Here is a 20,300-nt window from a genome sequence, read left to right on the forward strand (position 1 = left end):
ACTATCTTGTTTTACAAAGTAAGACTTCATACTAGGTTTTGTACATAATTACCATTCTGTAACACTGCAAATACAAGAATGCAAATATAGTGTTAACATTTTGTTCTAGGTTGTTTTACACCTTTATTTCCTAGTTTAATGTAAAGAATAACTTAACCAGCTGATAGATAGATATATATATATATTTCAAATATGTATCATGACAGACATTTTGATGAAGCTTAGAACTAATTCCAGTACCTGGGAAACATATGTCCATTTTCTTTTACTTCATTACAGGGGAAGTTATACTTCACATCAGGTTTATTTATCCATGTTTGGATGTTGACAACCTCTTTTCGATCATCATCTGACATCGAAGAGCTATCAATTTCATCTGTTTTGAAGGGAAGAGGTAGAAGTAAAAAAATAAAAACAAAAATATTTTCAAACACAACATCAGACAATTTTTCAACTCACTTAAACCCACTGCAGCTACACTGGTTCAAGCCAAGGCCTACCTAGCCATAAACAATTGTTCAGAGGGAAGAAAGAAAAAAGAGAAATATCAGATATGTATGCCCTTAATTCTTTCTCAGCAGACAACTATTTTCAACTCAGGGGATTTCTTACACTTGCAGTCCAGACTTGCCTTGCAGCCATGTGAACTTTTTGCATCTACAACACCAATAGGTTTTTGGCAAGGACTACCAGAACCACGTTAACTACATGGGTGCGTAGTACTCAGTTTTCTACACTTTGTTAAATTATTTATTTCAAAGCAATTCAGATTTAAAGCCACACTTTTCAAAAGGTTTTCACAAAAAAAAAAAAAAAAAAAGAAATTTAAATGAATGGAATAAAGCCCATTCTCATTTTGCATAATCACAGAATGGCTGAGGATAGAAGGGACCTCTGGAAGTCACCTGGTCTAACTCTCCTACTCAAAGCAGGGCCACCTAGAGCAGGCTTCAATTTTTTACAGCAAATTGCAATTATTTACTATAACAGAAAAAAAAAAAAAAAACCAAAACCACTAAACTTCACAAAAACAATTATACAGAAACAGGCTCACTTTTTGCATTCTTCTGTACCAAAATAACATGAACTTTACTTCACATATATTGGGTTTGCTTATTCAAATCACTGCAGTGATTCTGCTTACTTACTAATAGTGCTTTTAAAAGCAAATGTATATAGAAATTAGCAAAGAACCATTTCTGAAAACATGTTCTAGACAGGTCTTTGAGGACGTGGTTTTCTGAATTCACATAGACTTTGCCAAACACTATAATGGATGCTCAAAAAGCTGTGCAAACTTAATTACATGGCATTTAGAGCAGTATCTCATTAGTGTTAAAGCTTCTGCCTGATAGTTCCATTTTGCTCCTTCCCAGTTCTTACAGCAGACAATGATCAGCTGTTTGTCATCACTCTTATTTAAACAGCTCAAGATCCTATGAATCTCTCTCATTAACCTTCCTAAACTATTTCTTTTGCAAGTCAAAGATTCTTAGTCTAGTTGTTTGTTTCTCACACACAAGCCAAGTACGCCTTTTGGGCACAGAACAGTTACTTGTGAGATGACGATGGCTGGAGTGAGCTAACGCTAACAGAACAAACCAGGACAGCACTAGGTCTGTGCCATTCTAATGTTAGCACTGGTCTCAAAAATAACCTCCTCTTTGTGAAAAGTGTGACATTCCTGTTTTGTCTTGTTGTGTCCTTTTTGTAATTTTTCAACTAGATTAAAAAAAAAAATAAAAAAATTGAGTGTTTTTCCCCACAGCATTTTACATGCATATCAAGAGATGAATCAATTATTAATAGATTCAGTGCTAAAAAACAAAGTCCAAAACACTGGAGAGGTGCGTACACATTAGCCATCTAAAGTCTAGCTCCAACTATACTTTCAGTATAGTGCCCTAAGCACAGCCATAACAAACACAATCCAACATGACAGAAAAATGTCAAGTTGTAAGCCAGTCGTAAAATGCTCTTCTTATCTCTCAAATTTAATAACTTTGTCTAAATAAGCTATTCTAGGTAAAAGGAAAACCTTCTACTGTACCAGTATCATATTCCTCTTCATCTCCGATGCTGAATACTGGTTTCACACCACGGTAGGGTTTTCCTACTCTGTCACTGCTGCTTACGTGTCTGTTGGCAATGAAATGGGCAGGAGAGAACATGGGGTGAGAGAAGAAAAGCAAGTTGCAAACTGATGGTCTGACACATACAATAACATATTAACAAAATGTAAACACAACTGTGCAACCGAGAAGGATGAGAGCATTTTGTGCAGCTGCCTGCAAGGAAGCTGTGACTGACCCAACAAGCGATTTGGTTAGTGAAAGCATGTTTTCAGTTACTTGGCAAGGCTTACTGTTGTAATAAAGAACATGAAAATAAATACTTTTCTGTTTAAAACAAACCAACCAACCAGCCAACCAAAACAAACCCTCCAAAACCCAACTTCTGACAAAATACATTAGAGACCTGAAAACTGACAACATGCTATGAAGTTTCTAGCATGAAATTGAAACATCTCTGGACAATCAAGACACCTTTACAAGGATTCCAAATTGGGATGGAGGAGAAAATGAAAACTATTAACTAACATGTCTAGAAGCTAATTTTTCATTCCTCAGAAGATAATAAAATGCCTTAAGCACTTCAAAGTGGGGTTATTATATCACCTTGTAGTGTGAATTCTGATTTCCTGTCCATTACTTTCTCCAGCATGTGCCAAATTCCTACATTTCTGCATAGATACTGACCTCAAAAGTCACATTTAAACCTATTTCTATAAATTGTATTAAATGATACAAAAGCACAACTGAGTCTTAGTGTTTGTCATTAACAGTTGCAAAGCTTGAGATATTTTAATGCTTCAGCTCAAGAGTGCTGTGATTACATGGTCACAGCTGTGAGGTTAAAAGTTCTGGCCCTCAATTGCTGGGAATACCTGAAGGATATGAAAAAACCTAAAGGTTCAGAGAGCCATAAACAAGGTGATTGCTGAAAAAAGAAAAAAAAAAAAAAAAAAAAAAAGGAAGAGAATTACTAAAGGCTAAATTATTTTAGCCTCTAGAACAGGCAACATGTTGTAGTTTAAAAAAACCCAACAAAACCAACCCAAAACAAACAAAACCAAAACACTTCTGTCCCTTCCTCCCATTTCAGTCCTATAACCTTCTGTCCCATAATGTTTATTCCTACTTCCTATAAACTATGTGCCCTAGTTCCTGTTAAGTATATTCAAAAAACTCCAGTTTACATGCTACTGTAGAACCACCACAGTAATATGAATCCTAGTACTTATTTACAAGTGAGAGCATACTTGCAAGTCAAGAAAGAAACCTTTGTTTTTACTAACGTAGATAAAACCAAAGAAATACTTAATAGAAGAAAAGCCCCACCCAAACCCAAATCAGAAATGCATTCTACAATGAAACAAAAACTAAACATACAAAAACATGCTCATTAGTGTTGAAGACAATAAGCATCAATGACACTGACAATTCAAAAGGGCAGTGCTTCTATACGGAGGCTTTTGTAAACATGCTTTAGTAATAGGTAATGAATTGAGTAAGAAAGCACAACTAAATAGTGTTATATTGAATTACATGGAGAGGATTTAAGAGAAGATCTTATTGGTGTTTACAAGTCAAAGTTATTCAAGTCAAACTAGAAATGGGTTTCCTTTAACCTGTTTACATGGAATGCCATCATTACATTGTTACAAATTGAATGCAGTTCCTTTTAGTGGCAAACCTTCAAAATGAAATATATTGGTGATAAACACAAAGTGGATCTAATTGAATGGATGGGAAAAGAATGCCATTCCAGGTTTTTAAGAGCTTCAGTTTTAAGAGAACGGTCTACTGATCTATGATCTATATTCCTTTTCCCAAGGCAAGAAGATAAGCTATGTGAAATAAAATCTCAGTATATCAAAACTTCTTGGCTACAGATACAGATTCAAGTGTCTTTCAGTTACAGAATACATTCACCAAGTGTTTTAAGTTAACCATATTCTAAAAACTGATCAATAAAATGTGGGAGGAAATCCCCATAATCTTTAGGATTTCTAAATTAAAAAAAAACATATTACGTGATACTGGGATATTCCCGCTTTTTTAAGAATACTGGTTAACATTATTACTGTTGGTTTTGCTCACACAACACTATTCTGTCATGCATATGGTAAATCCTATGTCAAATTATGTGCAAACTACTTGAAAGAATTGGTCCCAAATCCTTGAAAACTCAAAGAAAATTTAAAACCTTCATTAATTTTACTAGCACCAATCTTCATGCTTTTCAGTCTATAAGAGTCAAAAGCTAAGCAATTTTATATAACCTCAAGTCACAGTTTTTGTTTCTGAAACAATTATAAGGCAGTAAATCCCAGATGAATGTGAAGAGACTCCACATTTCTGTGAAAATGCAGTAGTTATATGAATGAGGGAGAGTTGCAAGGCTTATTATTAACTCAGCACTTCTATTTTCCCAGTAATGAGAACCTCTGTTTCTATCAGCATGTTCTATCACCATGTGATAATAACCATACAATTTTAAGATTTCCAGACAGAATTTATGTATGGGTTCCCCGTTATATCTAGGCTCTGATAATGCTTTATGAACAGTTTATAGCAAGTCTTTTTCTTAGCTGTAGTTTCACTTGCTAAGACCTTAAGCCATAATTTTTTCAATGATTTCTCCTGGTATCTTTCACTAATACAAGTCACTAACAAAATGTATATGGGGAAATGACAAGTAAAACAAAAAAAATTCATAAAAAGCAATAGTAAGGAACAGAAATAACAAAGCAGAAACTAAGAAAAGAAAGCACTGCCAATAATTTTCTTTCTACCTCTAGTCCCCTGACCAGTACTTGTAAAAACTGATAGCTTTAATATATTCAACCCCCCTAAATTAATATAAAAATATGTGAGCTATTTTGTCAGTGTAACCAATGCTTACAGATATTGCAATGCCATGCTGAGTACAACAAAGGTGGGTTTAGTCAGACTGCTTAATTATCAAGCTTACCGCTCCAGGCTTGCTCTGTCTGGCCAGGGAATATTGAAAGGTATTCTACAGTACATTGGGGCAGAGGACAAAACAGAAGAATTAAAACAAAAAAAAAAAAAAAAAAAAAAAGGAAAAATCTAGATAAATAATTGAAAGGCTCTATATTGGCAATGTGTCTTCCTCAAGGAGGATGCTTATAAATAAAAGCTTCATGACAGTTAGCCATGAGGTTGAGAAATACCTGTAAATGTTCCACTAAAAGATGCGTTCTTCATGCTATGTATGGCTTACACATAAGCCTTACTTGAATTCTGCGCACAAAAACTACTACCGAGTGCTATTTAAGAATTTTTTGCCTCTAGTTGTGGAGTAATTTTAAAAAATCCTTTTCCAACACAAAAAGAAGCAGTAATTTGTACCTACACCAGCTCTGTGAGATTCTTGCATACCAATATCTTAGCAACATAAACCTCCAAAGGCTGCATTTTAAAGAACTCTCGAACAGGCAAGTGAAGCTTTGTCAGATGAAAGCTGTTACTAAGTATTTGGAATGATGACTTCCAACTTTGAGTGTCTTCTAACATGCTTGCACATTCTTCTTCCCAGCTTTATTTGGAGATACAAAAAATGAACAAGAGTGGATTTGGGGTTTGAAAAGCAGCTTTACATCAGGACTTCAGAAAAAAAGAAAAAAAAAAAAATCAAGATCTTCAAAAAAGTTAACTAATACTTGACATGATGGGGCAGTAAAAAAGCCAAAACAAAACCAACCAACCAAAAAAAATCCCGTCCAGAATCTTTGTTATTCATCCACTAAGAGTCAAGGATGAAGAGGAACTGAAATGAAAATCAAATCATTCTTGACTTTTAGGCCAAATACAGAACTGACACATTGTAAGAAGTCAAACTACCACGCAGTGACAAATTCCAGATGCACATTTAAGAGAAAAGGCTGCTCACAGTGGCCTTTCAATACTAAGGAAGCGCAGTAGCCTTATAGTGTCATGATAAAATTGTGAGGAGGATAGGAAATCTAAAAGCTGAAACTGGAAGATAACTTTTCCTAATTAGCACAGTTTTCACGTTTACAAATTAGCGGCCTGAAACAGGAACCCATTCCCCATTGCTAATTCACACCGAGATACTAATGACATACCTGTCCACTGGAGTAGATGTATTTTCAATAAAACTAATAACTTTTTCTTTCACGTTCACAGATTTAGTCTTTAAAGCAACTGTCATTTTATTCACCAGGGACTTTACTCCTTTTCCATCACTTGAACCATTAGGAGAATCACCCTGTGAAAGTAACTCCTCTCAGATAATCGTATAAAAATAATGATATGTCATCTCTAGTTTGTTAAGAAAGGAAACAGGCTATAAAATAGTAACCTACTTTCTGGTATTGAGTATAGCATTAATTACAGCAGTAAGTATTATTTTAGAGTTTTATCAAATGACAGCAATAATATGTATCTGAGCTAAAGATGATCCAATAAAGTAAAGCAAGCTTAATAAATGTTATTAACTAAGCTCTCTGCTACAAAAATCTAGAGAGGAAGGAATTCTATTAACAATAAATTTTATCCAAATTAAAAGCCAAATTCTACATACAACATATCAGCTGTAGAAAAGAGACAATTTTGAGCTTTCCCATGAAACTTAATGCTAGTTTTATAGTAATTTATTCCCAGAGTGAAGAGGAGACAGGAAAAAGAACTGTCCTTTACATATTCTGCTGGATCATGACTACAGCAAGCTTTTCCTCTTGAGGATAAAAATGTTTTGGTCACCTCCAGCTAGACAGTGAGTATAGTTGGAAATTAAATACATAACTGAAAACAATGACTTGCAGCAATCTATTTTACAGAACAAAATGAGGAATATAAAAAAATTCAGTACACCTGCAGCTCCCATCCCATTATACCACTTAAGCTTAAAATTCACTTACATCAACAGAGGAGTTTATGCTGCTTCTTGAGCCTGAGGTACTAGCAATCCAGTGACCATATCCATTTTCTGGTCCTTCCACATTGATATCTGCTAAGTGCTGCTGGAGGGCTGTTAAAAGACCATTAAAAAAAACATTCAGAACTACACTGGAACTAGTCTGTTGATGAAAATCCTGTATATCCAAGACTAATCAGTAGCAATTTTTGCTTCAAATGATTTAATAAAACAGGTAAGTCCAGATACTACTATAACCATCCCTGACTTTTCTTTTTTTTAGTAGTGAAATGGCATTAGGATAATCTTTATTTTAGTAAAGAAAATAGTTAAAGCAGCAACTAAAAATGAATCACTGATTTGATCCTAAAGATAACTGTTATGACACTGCACATATTGTCTAGTAATGTCTCTACTTATATTGTAGCACAAATCTCTCCACTATCAGGTTGTAGAACCTGTAGAACTTGTAGAACCTGATTGACTCCAGAAACATAAACTGCAGAATTATGAACTGATGGTTTAAGAAAAAACAAGTTAATAGTAATTATGAAGTAATATCTTCATACAGATCTGCAATCTACAGAGACTAAACATCAAGGACAAGAAATTAGAACGAGGGCATTTCCCCACATCCTGTATTAAATTTTTCTCCATTCAGAAATGTGGGTAAGCCATAGCAGTTAACCACAAATGTGCAAATGCACAGTGTTGATTTGCACAAAGCAAAAAACTGACAAATGAGAACTATTTGTTATTCCTTTAGCCGTTTTTTAGCCAAAGCCTAGTAAAAATATCAACAGCATTAATACATCAAGTTTTTTCAAGCCAAAGCTCATTATTAATAAGCTTACCCATAAATCCTCCTTTGGCAATGCTTACATACTCCTTATTTTTCTGCAACAGAAAAGACATTTTTGGTTGAAGCAAACACCTGTGAAATGAGTTTTGCAAGCATGGTAATGACACATGAGTTCATTTCATGAAAACTGCAACCTTGAGTAATGTAAAAACACTTAAGATTTTAAGGGGAAAATATTTTGCCATTTAGTACTGATGTTATGTGCAGACATGCTTTATTTCAGCTATTAGAATCAACAGCAATTTAGTTGTACCTGTAAGAAGTGTGCTAGCACCATGTTCATATACATATCTTCTTCTTCCCTGCCACTTCCCATGAAGCAGAGATGCTCCCCACCAGCTATGGAGCCAGATTCAATAGATTGTTTTTGTGCTTCTAATAGGGATTTTACAGACTGTGCAAATTCTGATGGGTTTTGAAGCATCTGTGGAATGAACAAATAAAAAGTGCTGCTTGATACCAGAATACTGTAACACCACTTGTGAAAAGACAGAGACATTAAAAATTGTTATAATTTGTTGAGCACAAAGAATGCAGTATCAGCATTGTACAAGATATATGCACACAAAAAGCCTGACTGAGACCTCATGTTACATGAGGAACAGTGAGAATGGTCCTTTTTTTCCCCTCACTCTACGTTGCTCTCCCCAGGAAAGGAATGTAGCTAACTAATTTTTTAGTGTATTTTTGCAAACACCAAATATTAGTAGAAAAAGTCTTTGCAATTTTCACATTGCATTAAGTTGGCAATATGGCAGAGGGACCAATTTTCTTATTTCATATGCTTGAGTAGAACACAATCAAACTCTGCAGTTTTGAAACCCTTAAAAATACATAGAATTTCTAGGTGCCAGTAAGCTCCTCCTCTTGTTGTCTCACTGCTAAGTATTTTTCTCATTTACGTATCAAGACTTGGAAAAAACAAAACTTCAATCAGGAGTACAAAGAAATAGCTGGGATTCTTAGCTCTCTCAACAAGTCAAGGCTGTGGTGTCCTGAAGGGCTAATTTAAATTAACAAGGAAATATTGACCTGTAACTGGATTTGCGGGAGGGAAAAGGAAGAGAGGAATGCCCATTACTTTCCCTTTACACTGCATCAAATGACTAAATACAAAGTAACAAATACACAGTCCAGCCATCAGTAAGTCAAACTGAATTTTAAATGGGGTTTTCCTAGAGCTGAATGCTAATGCTCTATTGCACAGGTGCTAAATCTCACTACTTCATCTAAGACTACCTTTAAATGAGATGGGATTCCAAAGTGCTTTCCCCATTGCCTTCCCTTAAAGTAAGTTGTGTGTACTTCACACATACAAGTGTATAAAATGCACTGAAGTTCCATTAATGACTTTTATCTCAAAGATTATTCCCCCTACAATGTTTTCCTGGCATTAAACTTCTAAAACCAGAGATGAACCTGGCAACATTCATCCAGCATGATTCATGAAGGATCCTAACCATACCAACTCACACACTGCAGAAGTTAATTCCAATATGTAATTTAAATACATATGAACTAATCACATCCAATTAAAGAATTGTCTTCATGGACTTATTTTTCATGTATTACTATGTTTTTAAACTATTTAATAATTTATATTGCTCATTTCCACCTTATTGAATATGATGTTCAATTAAGGCTAGCAGGACACCCTCATATGACAGGGAAAGTTTCTTCCAAAATATTTTTTTATCTATGTTAAAACCTGGAACATTATGTCACAGAATCATTTAGGCTGGAAAAGAACCTTAAGATCATCGAGTGCAACTGTAAACCTAACAGTGCCAACTCTCTGCCGCAAATTCACGCCCAAGTGCCACATCTACAAGTCTTCTAAAAACCTCCAGGGGTGGTGACTCCATGGGAAGCCTGTTCCAATGCTTGACAACTCTTTCAGTGAAGAAATTTTTCCTAATATCTAATGTAAATATAAACCTCCCCGGTGCAACTTTAGGCAGTTATCTTGCTACAACCTCCTTTCAGGTAGTTGTAGAGAGCAGTAGGGTTTCCCCTGAGCCTCTTTTTCTCTACTATATAATTATACTTGTGCAAAGAATATTGAATAATGCATTATTTTAATTAGAGAGATAAAGATAATAGATGCAGAACTGAGTTTCTTAACTAAGAAAGTTAAAAAAGCCTTTTATGGATATATATATGGAAATCATTGCATGCAGCATCTACAGGCTGCTTGAAATGGAGTAGTAGAAGGTTAATCTAGAAGTGAAGAATACACTGTAAGACAGCTGAAGCATAAATGATTTTGGGGAAAAAAAGAATAAAGAAAAACATGATTGAATGTTCAGTTAAGAATTAATAATTAAATAGAAATTACAGCAAAGTTGTTAATGAAGTAATTAGTCTGTAGTATATCTCAGTTCACAAATTAATGCACTTCCTCTCTCATATTGCACTGCAAAAATTTTAAAGGAGCAACTAAACTCTTTTCGAGACGTGCTCCTTACAAGCAGGCTGTAGTAAGACTGGCTGGGAAAATAAAACTAAAAAAGGCTACTTGTTAAAATTAATGACACCTTTCAGTAGAAATTACAATGCTAAAAAGATTTCTCCTCCAAGCAATGTCTAGGCTTTATGCAGTATGGGTTTCCACTTCTAACCAAAAAACAGGCAGTCTGGAATCCCAAGTTCTAATGTCATTAAGGACTAAGCTTCTCAGTAAAATCATGGTTTTACCAAGCTCCTTTAGGGAAGCTAACTTTTGAAACCTCATCACACTGCTAGACACTGCAGTACAGAGCCTAAACCAAAGCTGGTTTATTTTTTCAAGACAGACATTTCTTTCTCCTTCTGTTTAACTCAGGATTTAAAAATCAGTAAGGAAATAAAAAGCATACATACCAAATCTGAGTCTAGATGAAATGCTGTTGATAAATGCCCAGCATTGTATTGCTCTGCAGGACGACAATCCACTACAAAGAACCTTACTCCTTCCTGAAAGAGAAGGATTTTGTCCATTACAGAATTGTAGAATCGTGTCATTATTGATGGGAAAGCATATAATTCAAATATATTTTAATACTAATTCCAATACCACAGGAACCACTCAAAGGGGCTAACATTTACTGAAAAACCTTATTTCGTGTGATTAATCTGAACTTCTACAGTTACTGGACCACCAAGAGTATTCCAATAGCAATTTCCCATTAATATATCAGCTTGCACATCATAAAGGGTCACTCAAGTGCAATACATACAGTTTAATTATTTCACCTCTATTGAGAAGAAATATAGTGGGTATTAGGGCACACATCAACAAGACATCAGAAGGGACAACTCTGAAGTGCCAATCCAACATCCCATTACTGCTTTACACAGCACATACAGATAGCTTTATATCCCACTGAGTTAAACAGGATATAAACAGATGCTTAACTTGACTTGGACTGGGGGCAGAGGGGAAGAACATGCATAATGAAAGAGGCCTGGAAACTGCTACAAAAAGCCAGTAGTCAATAACAAACATTGTAATCTAGCTACACTATTATCCATCTATTGGTCTTAAATACTCAAAGCGAAGTCCCTGCATCTAAGTATGTCTGCAGTTAACTATGACAGAAATAGCGTGAATCAATTTTTGTTTGTTTAAACCTATAATTGACAGAAGACAGATAATTTCATAGTAGCATTATTCTCAAAGGTACTGAATTTAGGATCTTTAGAAAAGCCAGGCCTGGCAGATAGGGAGGGGGAATTGCTATTTATGTTAGGGATAGGTAGGAGAGTATGGAACTCTGTCTGGGAACAGGTGATCAGTTAACATAGAGTTTGTAGGTCAGGGTGTTCAAGGGAGAACAGCTATGGGAGACATTACTATGGGCTGTTACAGACTCTGTTACAGACTGCCTGATCAAGAGGAATCTGTGAATGAAGCGCTCTATACACAGACAGGAACAGCCTCATGCTTGCAGGCCCTTGTCCTCATGGGGGATTTCAACCATCCTGATATCTGTTGGAGGGACGGTACAGCCCGGCACAAGCAATCAAAGAGGTTCCTCGATTGTGTGGAAGACAACTTCCTCCTTCAAGTAATAGAGGAGCCGACAAGGAGAGGTGCCATGCTCAACCTTGTGATAACCAACAGGGAAGGGCTCATTGGAAATGTGATGCTCCAGGCAGCCTTGGTTGCAGCAATCACAAGATGGTTGAATTTGAGATCCTCAGGACAGTGAGAAGAGTGTGCAGCAAGCTCACTGCCCTGGACTTCAAGAGAGCAGACTTGGGCCTCTTCAGGAACCTGCTCAGTAAGGTTTCATGGGATACAGCCCTGGAGGGCAGGAGGGCCCAAGACTGTTGGCTGATACTCAAGGATCACCTGCTACAAACTCAGGAGTATTGCATCCCAACTAGAAGGAAGTACAGCAGGGGGGCCCAAGACTGTTGGCTGATATTCAAGGATCACCTACTACAAGCTCAGGAGTATTGCATCCCAACTAGAAGGAAGTACAGCAGGAGGGCCAGGAGACCTCCTTGGATGGATAAGGAGCTGCTGAGGAAACTTCAAGGGAAGAAAGAGGCTTATGAAAGGTGAAAGCAAGGACAGGTGGCCTGGGAAGAATACCGGGATGTTGCCCGGGAAGCTAGGGACCAGGTCAGGAAAGCTAAGACCCAGTTAGAATTAAACTTGGCTAGGGATGTGAAAGGTAACAGGAAGGGATTCTATAGGTACATTGCAAATAAAAGACAGATTAGGGACAACGTAGGCCCGTCTCCCAAAGTTATCGGGAAAACTGGCTACCCTGGATTTGGAGAAGGCTGAGGTTATTAATGACTTCTTTGCCTCAGTCCCCACTGGCAAATGCTTTGACCACACCACTCAAGTCTTGGAAGGCAGACACAAGGACTGTGAGAATGAAGACCTCAGGCCCACTGTAGGAAAGCATCTGGTTCGAGACCATCGTAAGAACCTGAACGTGCACAAGTCCATGGGACCCGATGAAATCCATGATAGGTCCTGAAGGAGCTGGCGAATGAAGTTGCTAAGCCACTGTCCATCATATTTGAAAAATCATGGTGGTCAGGTGAATTTCCTGATGACTGGAAAAAGGGAAATGTAACCTCCATTTTCAAGAAGGGGAAAATGGATGACCAGTAACGACTGGTGTCCCTCAGGGATCAGTGTTGGGACTGGTCTTCTTCAACATCTTTGTTGGTGACATGGACAGTGAGATTGTCAAACTTGCCGAGGGCACACTCAGTGACACCAAGCTGTGTGGTTCGGTTGATACACTGGAGGGAAGGAATGCCATCCAGAGGGACCTTGACATGCTTGTGAGGTGGGCTGATGCCAACCTTATGAAGTTTAATCATGCCAAGTGCAAGGTCCTACACCTGGGTCAGAGCAATCCCAGGCACAGCTACAGGTTGGGCAGAGAAGAGATTCAGAGGAGCCCTGAAGAGAAGGAAATGGGGGTGCTGGTCGATGAGAAAATGAACGTGAGCCAGCAGTGTGCGCTCGCAGCCCAGAAAGCCAACCGTATCCTGGGCTGCATCAAGAGGAGCGTGACCAGCAGGTCGAAGGAGCTGGTCCTGCCCCTCTACTCTGCTCTCGTGAGATCTCACTTGGAGTACTGTGTGCAGTTCTGGTGTCCACAGCATAAAAAAGACATGGAACTGCTGGAACAAGTCCAGAGGAGGGCCACAAGGATGATCAGGGGACTGGAGCACCTCCCATATGAAGACAGGCTGAGGAAGTTGGGGCTGTTCAGCCTAGAGAAGAGAAGGCTGAATGGAGACCTCATGGCAGCCTTCCAGTATCTGAAGGGGGCCTATACGGATGCTGGGGAGGGACTCTTCATTAGGGACTGTAGTGATAGGACAAGGGGTAACGGGTTAATATTTAAATGAGAAGTTTAGATTGGATATAAGGAAGCAGTTCTTTACTGTAAGGGTGGTGATGCACTGGAATGGGTTGCCCAGGGAGGTTGTGAATGCTCCATCCCTAGCTGTGTTCAAGGCCATGTTGGACGGAGCCTTGGGTGAGATGGTTTAGTGCGAGGTGTCCCTGCCCATGGCAGGGTGGTTGGAACTTGATGATCTTAAGGTCCTTTCCAACCCTAACTATTCTATGATTCTGTGAATAATGGGTTTTAAATTTTCCTCTACAATAAGTACATTAGGAAAGGAAATCAAATTAGTGAGATATTACTTCAAGCTCCGACTCCTCAGATTCAGATCAGCTGATGAAGCTCCCTGTGCTTTAGCTCTAGTTACTACAGTATAAACGCATTGCAGAATGCATATCATTTACAAGGGACACAACTTCAAAAGAATACTTTTTCCTAAAATAGCAAATATTCATGCGTGCTATTAGCACTTAAAATATTTTTTAATACACAAATAAGAATGGGGGGGAAGAGGAAAGGGTAATAGTAATTCAGTATACTAACTCCTTGTTGCTGATTTGCTTGAAGAATTTCTGACACAGAAACTGCCAGACAGAGAGCTTGGCTCAAGTCTGTGTCATCATCTTTGAGGCCCAGCAAGCTGCTGCCAAAAAGACTGTGGTTGTCCTAATAAGGCAAGGAAAAAAAACCTGAAGCCACTGTCTTTAGATGTGAAGGCTTAAAGCAAAGCTATATCCACCATGTCACAAATACTAGTTCACAAAATCATAAAAAATTTAATCAACTGATTTAGTTTTTTTTTTTTTTTTTAAATCATGTCAAGGGCTGACCTTCCATCACAAACACACTTGTTCACAAGCATGGTAGTGACAATACCAACATCATGAAATACCTCTGGTTTTTGGGTTTCTTTGGTTGGTTGTTTTTGTTTTTTTCATCCCCCCAAAGATCTCATATAACTGTCTATATATATATCAGAGAAAGTACATAAAATGACAATAACTATCAATTACTTTCATTTAATGAATTTACTGAAGTAAGATATCTTGAGTAAGGAAGAACTGCAAGAACAGCACAGGTGATCACTGCTTTATCTCTAGAAAGTGACTGTTTGCTGTTCCAAGTACAGCTAGGACTGCTGTGCAGTCTACTACAGAGCAGTTGTGTCAGTATGGCATTTTCGCTTCATCAGTTCTTACAAGAACCTGGTTTGCAAAACAAGGTCATCAGTCATAAAGTGAGAATATTGCAGGGAAGCTTCCCTCTAATATGTTTCACTTGACCTTCTTATCTTTCAAAGATCCTAACATTAAATACCAGAGTAACATGAAAAAGAAAAAAATATTAAAATAACATCACAATGAAATATTCAAAGTTATTGTCAGCAGAAACTTAAATAGATGCCAAAAAGAAAAGAATTTCAAAACTACTTTCTTATTACCTTCCTGAAAGAAGCTGGAGTTTTGCTACAGTAATATTGTGCCAAAGAGAAGAGATCTTCTATATCTTCTAAATCAAGATTGGCTGGTGAAGTTTCTAAGAACTCTGAGATATATATAAACAACATAAGTGCACCATTATTTCAGACATATTTTCATACATCATAAAATAATTAACAAGGCATAACAACTGAGTTTTTTGATTAAACATGAATGTCGATTCACTCTCCAGGTAGAAAGAGAAGATAGAGGAAATACTCATCCATAGGAAACCTATGCTAGTTGCTAGAAGTTCAGACCTTCTATGCAGATTATCTTTTACCATGCTCTTATATCTGTACAGTTTTAGTTTTCAGTTGTAATACCAAGTCAGCTGCTTTTTCTAAAGAGGACTGACCAAGAGAATCCCCTAAAGCACAGCACTTAATCAGTAGTACTGTTATATGGATCCAGGATGGTAAGGGTGTAGCTCTGCAGTACATGGCAAAGATGCAAAATTCCAAGCACGCTTGTTTATAACTACTAGAGATTATTAATTATATTGTATTAAGCCATGTAAAAACCAAACTAACCAACAAACCCAAAGGCAGGTGAAACAGGCTCAAAAGAAATTTAGTGTAATTTCTACAAAAATCCTGAAGAAGGTAAGGCAAGAACAATGACTTAGGCTCAAATCAAGTGCATACAGAGATAATCTGGAAAATGCACCAAGTGCAGTAGATTTAAAGAAAGATTTGAAAACTGCTGCTCTGGACTTAAAAGAGTCAGATTCAAGTGCTCCAAACTGAAGTATAAAACTAGGTGTGGGAGTACTAAAATGAAACAAGAAAGGAATATTAAAGGCAAGGTAAATATGGTGCAGCAAAGGAATAGTAAGGAATTAGTAGGTGAGGGGATTCATTAATCAGAAAAATCACAGGGAAATAAATAATTCAGTTATTTAGTAATTAAAAATAATAATGGGGATTGTACTATGCGGTAAATATTTCACTAGCAGCTGAATAAGAGAAGCTATTACATAACAGAGGTACTTACTTATCATTTCTTCTTTATCTGATTCTTGGGCTATGATGACGTCTCTGAAAACAGTAACATCACAAGCATAGATTAAGTCAGTAAAACCAAAATGAAACAAAAGTGGATTAAAGTGTGTCAGCAAGGAATGTTCCAAAGAATTAACTATACACTTACTTTGCATTGACAAGGATAATTAACATTAAGAAATAAATAAAGAATGGATCTGCTTGTTGTAGATATCCATCCCATATTGCCTGGGTGACTTCTGCTGAACAGTAATATGAGAAGAGGCTTCCAAGCTAAAAATTCAGAAAATAGTGTGAGAAAAAGCAATAACCAGGAACAATCTAATTGGGATAACATTTTAAACAGAGACAGAAGATATCTAAAAGAAACTAAAGCCAAAAACATTATGCTAAACCATACATTTGCACAATGTATTGAAAGATGGTCCTACCCTCAAAACCCATTTTTATGGAAACACTGCAGTAATACTACAGATTATCTGTCAATAAATATGCCCAGTGTGAAGGCAAACACAGATGTAAACTATCAGCCTTGCAAATTCAACCAGAGATAACACAATTAGGCTGGAATACAGTTTAGCTCATAGCCACTGCTAAATACCAACTATTCCAAAGAGACAATAATAAAAAAATGTATTTATTCAACTAGTTTAGCAAATAGGACTTAGAAATTATCCTGTAAACAACATTCTTTATTTTTCACAGTATAATCAAGCTAATTGAACACTGTGGCACACTAGTTTGACAATGTCACTTGCTGAACATTACATGATGATGCTTTATGGCTGAGTAATTAAACATTTGTGATAGAAAATTTTCATTACCATTTAATAAACTGTTCGCCCATTCCCATGTTCCCAATTAAAAACACATCTTCTCTGATATGCAGAGTTCAAAGTGGATTAAAAAAAAGGTAGGAACTTCTTCTCATACATGCCAGATAATACCTGCAATCATACCTAACTCAAATGCATACTAGCTGGCCTCAGAGGTCTTACCGAATGTGGTGATGCATACTAATTTTGTATCAAAAGAGTTACAGCTTTCAAAAGCTCGGTATGTGTTCTTAAACACTATCATGGAATATTTCAGCACTTCTAGTATACTTCTGTAACAAAAGGTAAGAAGATCTATCTAAATCTGAGCGAAATGCAACTGAAGACAAAATGTCCCTGAACAATGAGGCAGTGACAAGTCTCTGAATGTTGCTTATGTTTTGCTACACATTAGAAATACCTCCACATAGATTAAGTTTTTTGGCAGATGAAACAAGGAATCTTCATGTAATCTCATAAAACAATGCTGAAGATCTTCCTTTTTTTTTTTTTTATTTTTTTTAAGATTGCACACCAGAAAGCATGACATTGTGGTCTGGCAGCTGCACTAGCTCATTTGCCTACCTGCCTTTCAAAGGAAGATATTTTTTTCCTACTGAATCATTGAACTTTTAATAGACAACTTCAAATAAGTTCATATTCACTAAGGAAAACTGTATATATATATTATTTATATATATATATAATTGTATATATATTTACATATATATTGTATTTATATATATAAAAAATTGTGTGTGTATATATATATATATATATATATATATATATATATAAAGAAAGGGGAGATTCAGTAGTAAAAGTGAACCGATTCCTCTTTCAAAGGCTGATGATGGGCAAAAGGCAGATTTTGAGAATATGGAAATTCTTCCTGGAGGCATTTTTATATTAAAATTGGTAGCAGCCTAAAAAAATAATCTTAAAAAAATCTCAAAACCAATAATCAAAAAACCCCACAAAAAAAAAACCCACTGCACAAACATGCAGTTTATTCATTTATTTCAGTCTTATTTCTTAAATTGAATGTACATGGAGTTACAAAAAATTTTACAAAGCCATTAGGTATGAAAGAAATGCCTAGAAAAATTCATGAGTCAGTCTTTATTTATTTACACACTTTGCCTCTGCAAGCACTGTATCATGATTTTGTATTGCATATACTAAGGAGCATTAAAACGTGAAACTTTTGCTGCTTTATGTTATAGCTGCTATCCAAACTTTATTAAAAAAATAAAAAAATAAAAGATTGAGGTAAGCAATTTTATAACTACCCTAGCTTGAGGAAGTGAGGAGGAAATGAAGAGTTGCAAAATATATGTGCCTATATCCTAAAAGCCACAGCACCATATAAGGCACTCAAATGTATCTATTACAGGGGGGTTTTTAAAACTATTTGTAATTTAGCTTTAAAAGACCTCATAGGCTCATGTTTATCCATATCTAAAACCATATAGCTGCCCACTAGAAAGAAAAATAGTATCACAGCTGCTTACTTTTTAAGTGTGTCATTTGCTCTCATTCTTACTTACTCAAAGTAGTTACTAACATCAGTGGCTCAATTAACATCCAGAACCATAAAAATACGCCTTTAACATGACCTCATACGTTATATTAAATGACTGAAGACAAAAAGCCCACACTACATTAAAACATGCAAATTATTTCAATATATGCAGTTCTAATCTCCCGTACCACTCTTGCACAAACTGGTAACCTATACTTAAATTTTAACAAAAAATTTTATTCATTACGTTTCCCTACTTTCACTTTATTACCCAGTTGAGTGCGTATGAGTCTGGTGTCATCTTCTTAGTATCAAGAAAGGAGCAGAGTTCAGGCTCATGATACTGAAGAAGCAGTCTAAATAGATGAAATGGTCTTCCTTTCATAGAACAATCCCTAAAAAATAGCAGTGAAAATAATCATAAACCTCTCCATACCATTTCAATTGTCAGACTTCCAGTAGCAATTCTTTATTGGTTGTGATTATGTAATTTCATATATTGTTCCTGTAAGTCACAGGGACTGATCACGAAGTCAAGTTACCTCAAAAGTTAAAAACCAAACCAAAAACCCACAAACACTGAAATCCCCACTATATTAATAAAGTAGAAGAAAGAATGGAACACTGCCATTACTTGACAAGAGTATATAATACAAAAATACCTTAAACAGATCTGAATATATAAGCAAGGGTTGCATGGTATCAATATTGTTAACTAAAAATAGAATTAAAACCCCCATATAAATAATTCTAATACAGCAGCCAAAGGAAATATGAAAGTTTCTTATTTCATACATGAATAACAATTAAATGTCAATTCATTAAGCAGGAAATAAGCAGTATTTAAAATTAAGAAATGGCTTTTTAAAGACACTAGGAACAAATCTCAAGTGCTTAAAAACTTAAGCAAACTAATATGAAACCTGACACACAGATCTCCAAACACAATTATCAACTTTCTTAAACAAGGGTGGTGAAATGGAAACATTCACAGCAAATTATATATGGGGATTCTTTTCTGAAATTATCACAAGAACTCTGACTTTCCATTAAGTTAACAGGACAAAAAGTGTTAAAGTGTGAAAAGAAAAAAATTTAGCCTAAGTATTTAGACTTGCACACTACTTTGTTTAAATGGTCATTATGGTCAATTATTCCAGTCAGTCAGTCATTCTTTATCACCTTTTAATAATAAGAATATATATATACCCAAAAATAACTTAAAAAGAATCTTTCTGAATTTCTGCTGACAACTGAACATCCTTGCTTAGACATTTTTCTGAACTGTTTTTCCTCAATATTTTACTTCTGGGACCTACCACAGTAAACCACCCGTAACAAATACGCAGTTTAAAAACAAAGCAAACAAGAATCAAGCAACCAAGAACAAGCCCCTCTCCCACCCTCCCCACAAAAAAAAAAAAAATTCCAATAAAATCCCCCATGTATCAAGAATTGTGAATTCCTGTACCTATCCATTACTTCCAATGCTGAAAGCCTCACAGAGGCAGCAGGCTCAGCCACTGGAAGGACTGATACAAAACAAAAGGGAAGCAAAAATAAAAAACCAAAAACACACAAACAAACAAAAAAAACCCCAAACCACAGAAAACACCCACAAAACCCCCTAAAACAACAAAAAACAAAACACCCCCCACCCACCCACAAAAAAAAACCAACCAACAAAAAAAAAAAAAAAACACCAAAAAAAACAAAACACATGAGTGTGACTAAGAAGTATATGATTTAAAAAACAAAACCCATAAAAAATTAAAAATGAAAC

General features: G+C 36.1%; 1 protein-coding gene across 3 annotated transcripts in view; it reads right to left on the bottom strand.

Annotated features, from left to right (window-relative positions):
* TBC1D23 (TBC1 domain family member 23) overlaps positions 1-20,300 on the bottom strand; it is a 39,215-nt gene that overhangs the window by 3,465 nt on the left and 15,450 nt on the right. Inside the window, exons 5-17 of one of the 3 annotated variants that reach the window (XM_065676572.1) lie at positions 18,789-18,912; positions 16,326-16,450; positions 16,170-16,213; positions 15,137-15,240; positions 14,239-14,361; positions 10,691-10,783; positions 8,082-8,252; positions 7,821-7,863; positions 6,971-7,080; positions 6,176-6,318; positions 5,038-5,082; positions 2,051-2,139; positions 241-376 (exon numbers count right to left, since the gene is read on the bottom strand). In XM_065676572.1, coding sequence (XP_065532644.1) covers positions 241-376; positions 2,051-2,139; positions 5,038-5,082; positions 6,176-6,318; positions 6,971-7,080; positions 7,821-7,863; positions 8,082-8,252; positions 10,691-10,783; positions 14,239-14,361; positions 15,137-15,240; positions 16,170-16,213; positions 16,326-16,450; positions 18,789-18,912 — 1,350 coding nt within the window. The remainder of the gene's footprint in view (positions 1-240; positions 377-2,050; positions 2,140-5,037; positions 5,083-6,175; positions 6,319-6,970; positions 7,081-7,820; positions 7,864-8,081; positions 8,253-10,690; positions 10,784-14,238; positions 14,362-15,136; positions 15,241-16,169; positions 16,214-16,325; positions 16,451-18,788; positions 18,913-20,300) is intronic. The other 2 variants (XM_065676574.1, XM_065676573.1) reach the window with 2 other exon arrangements.

The sequence above is a fragment of the Lathamus discolor genome, chromosome 4 (assembly GCF_037157495.1).
Source record: "Lathamus discolor isolate bLatDis1 chromosome 4, bLatDis1.hap1, whole genome shotgun sequence".
NCBI lineage: Eukaryota > Metazoa > Chordata > Aves > Psittaciformes > Psittacidae > Lathamus > Lathamus discolor.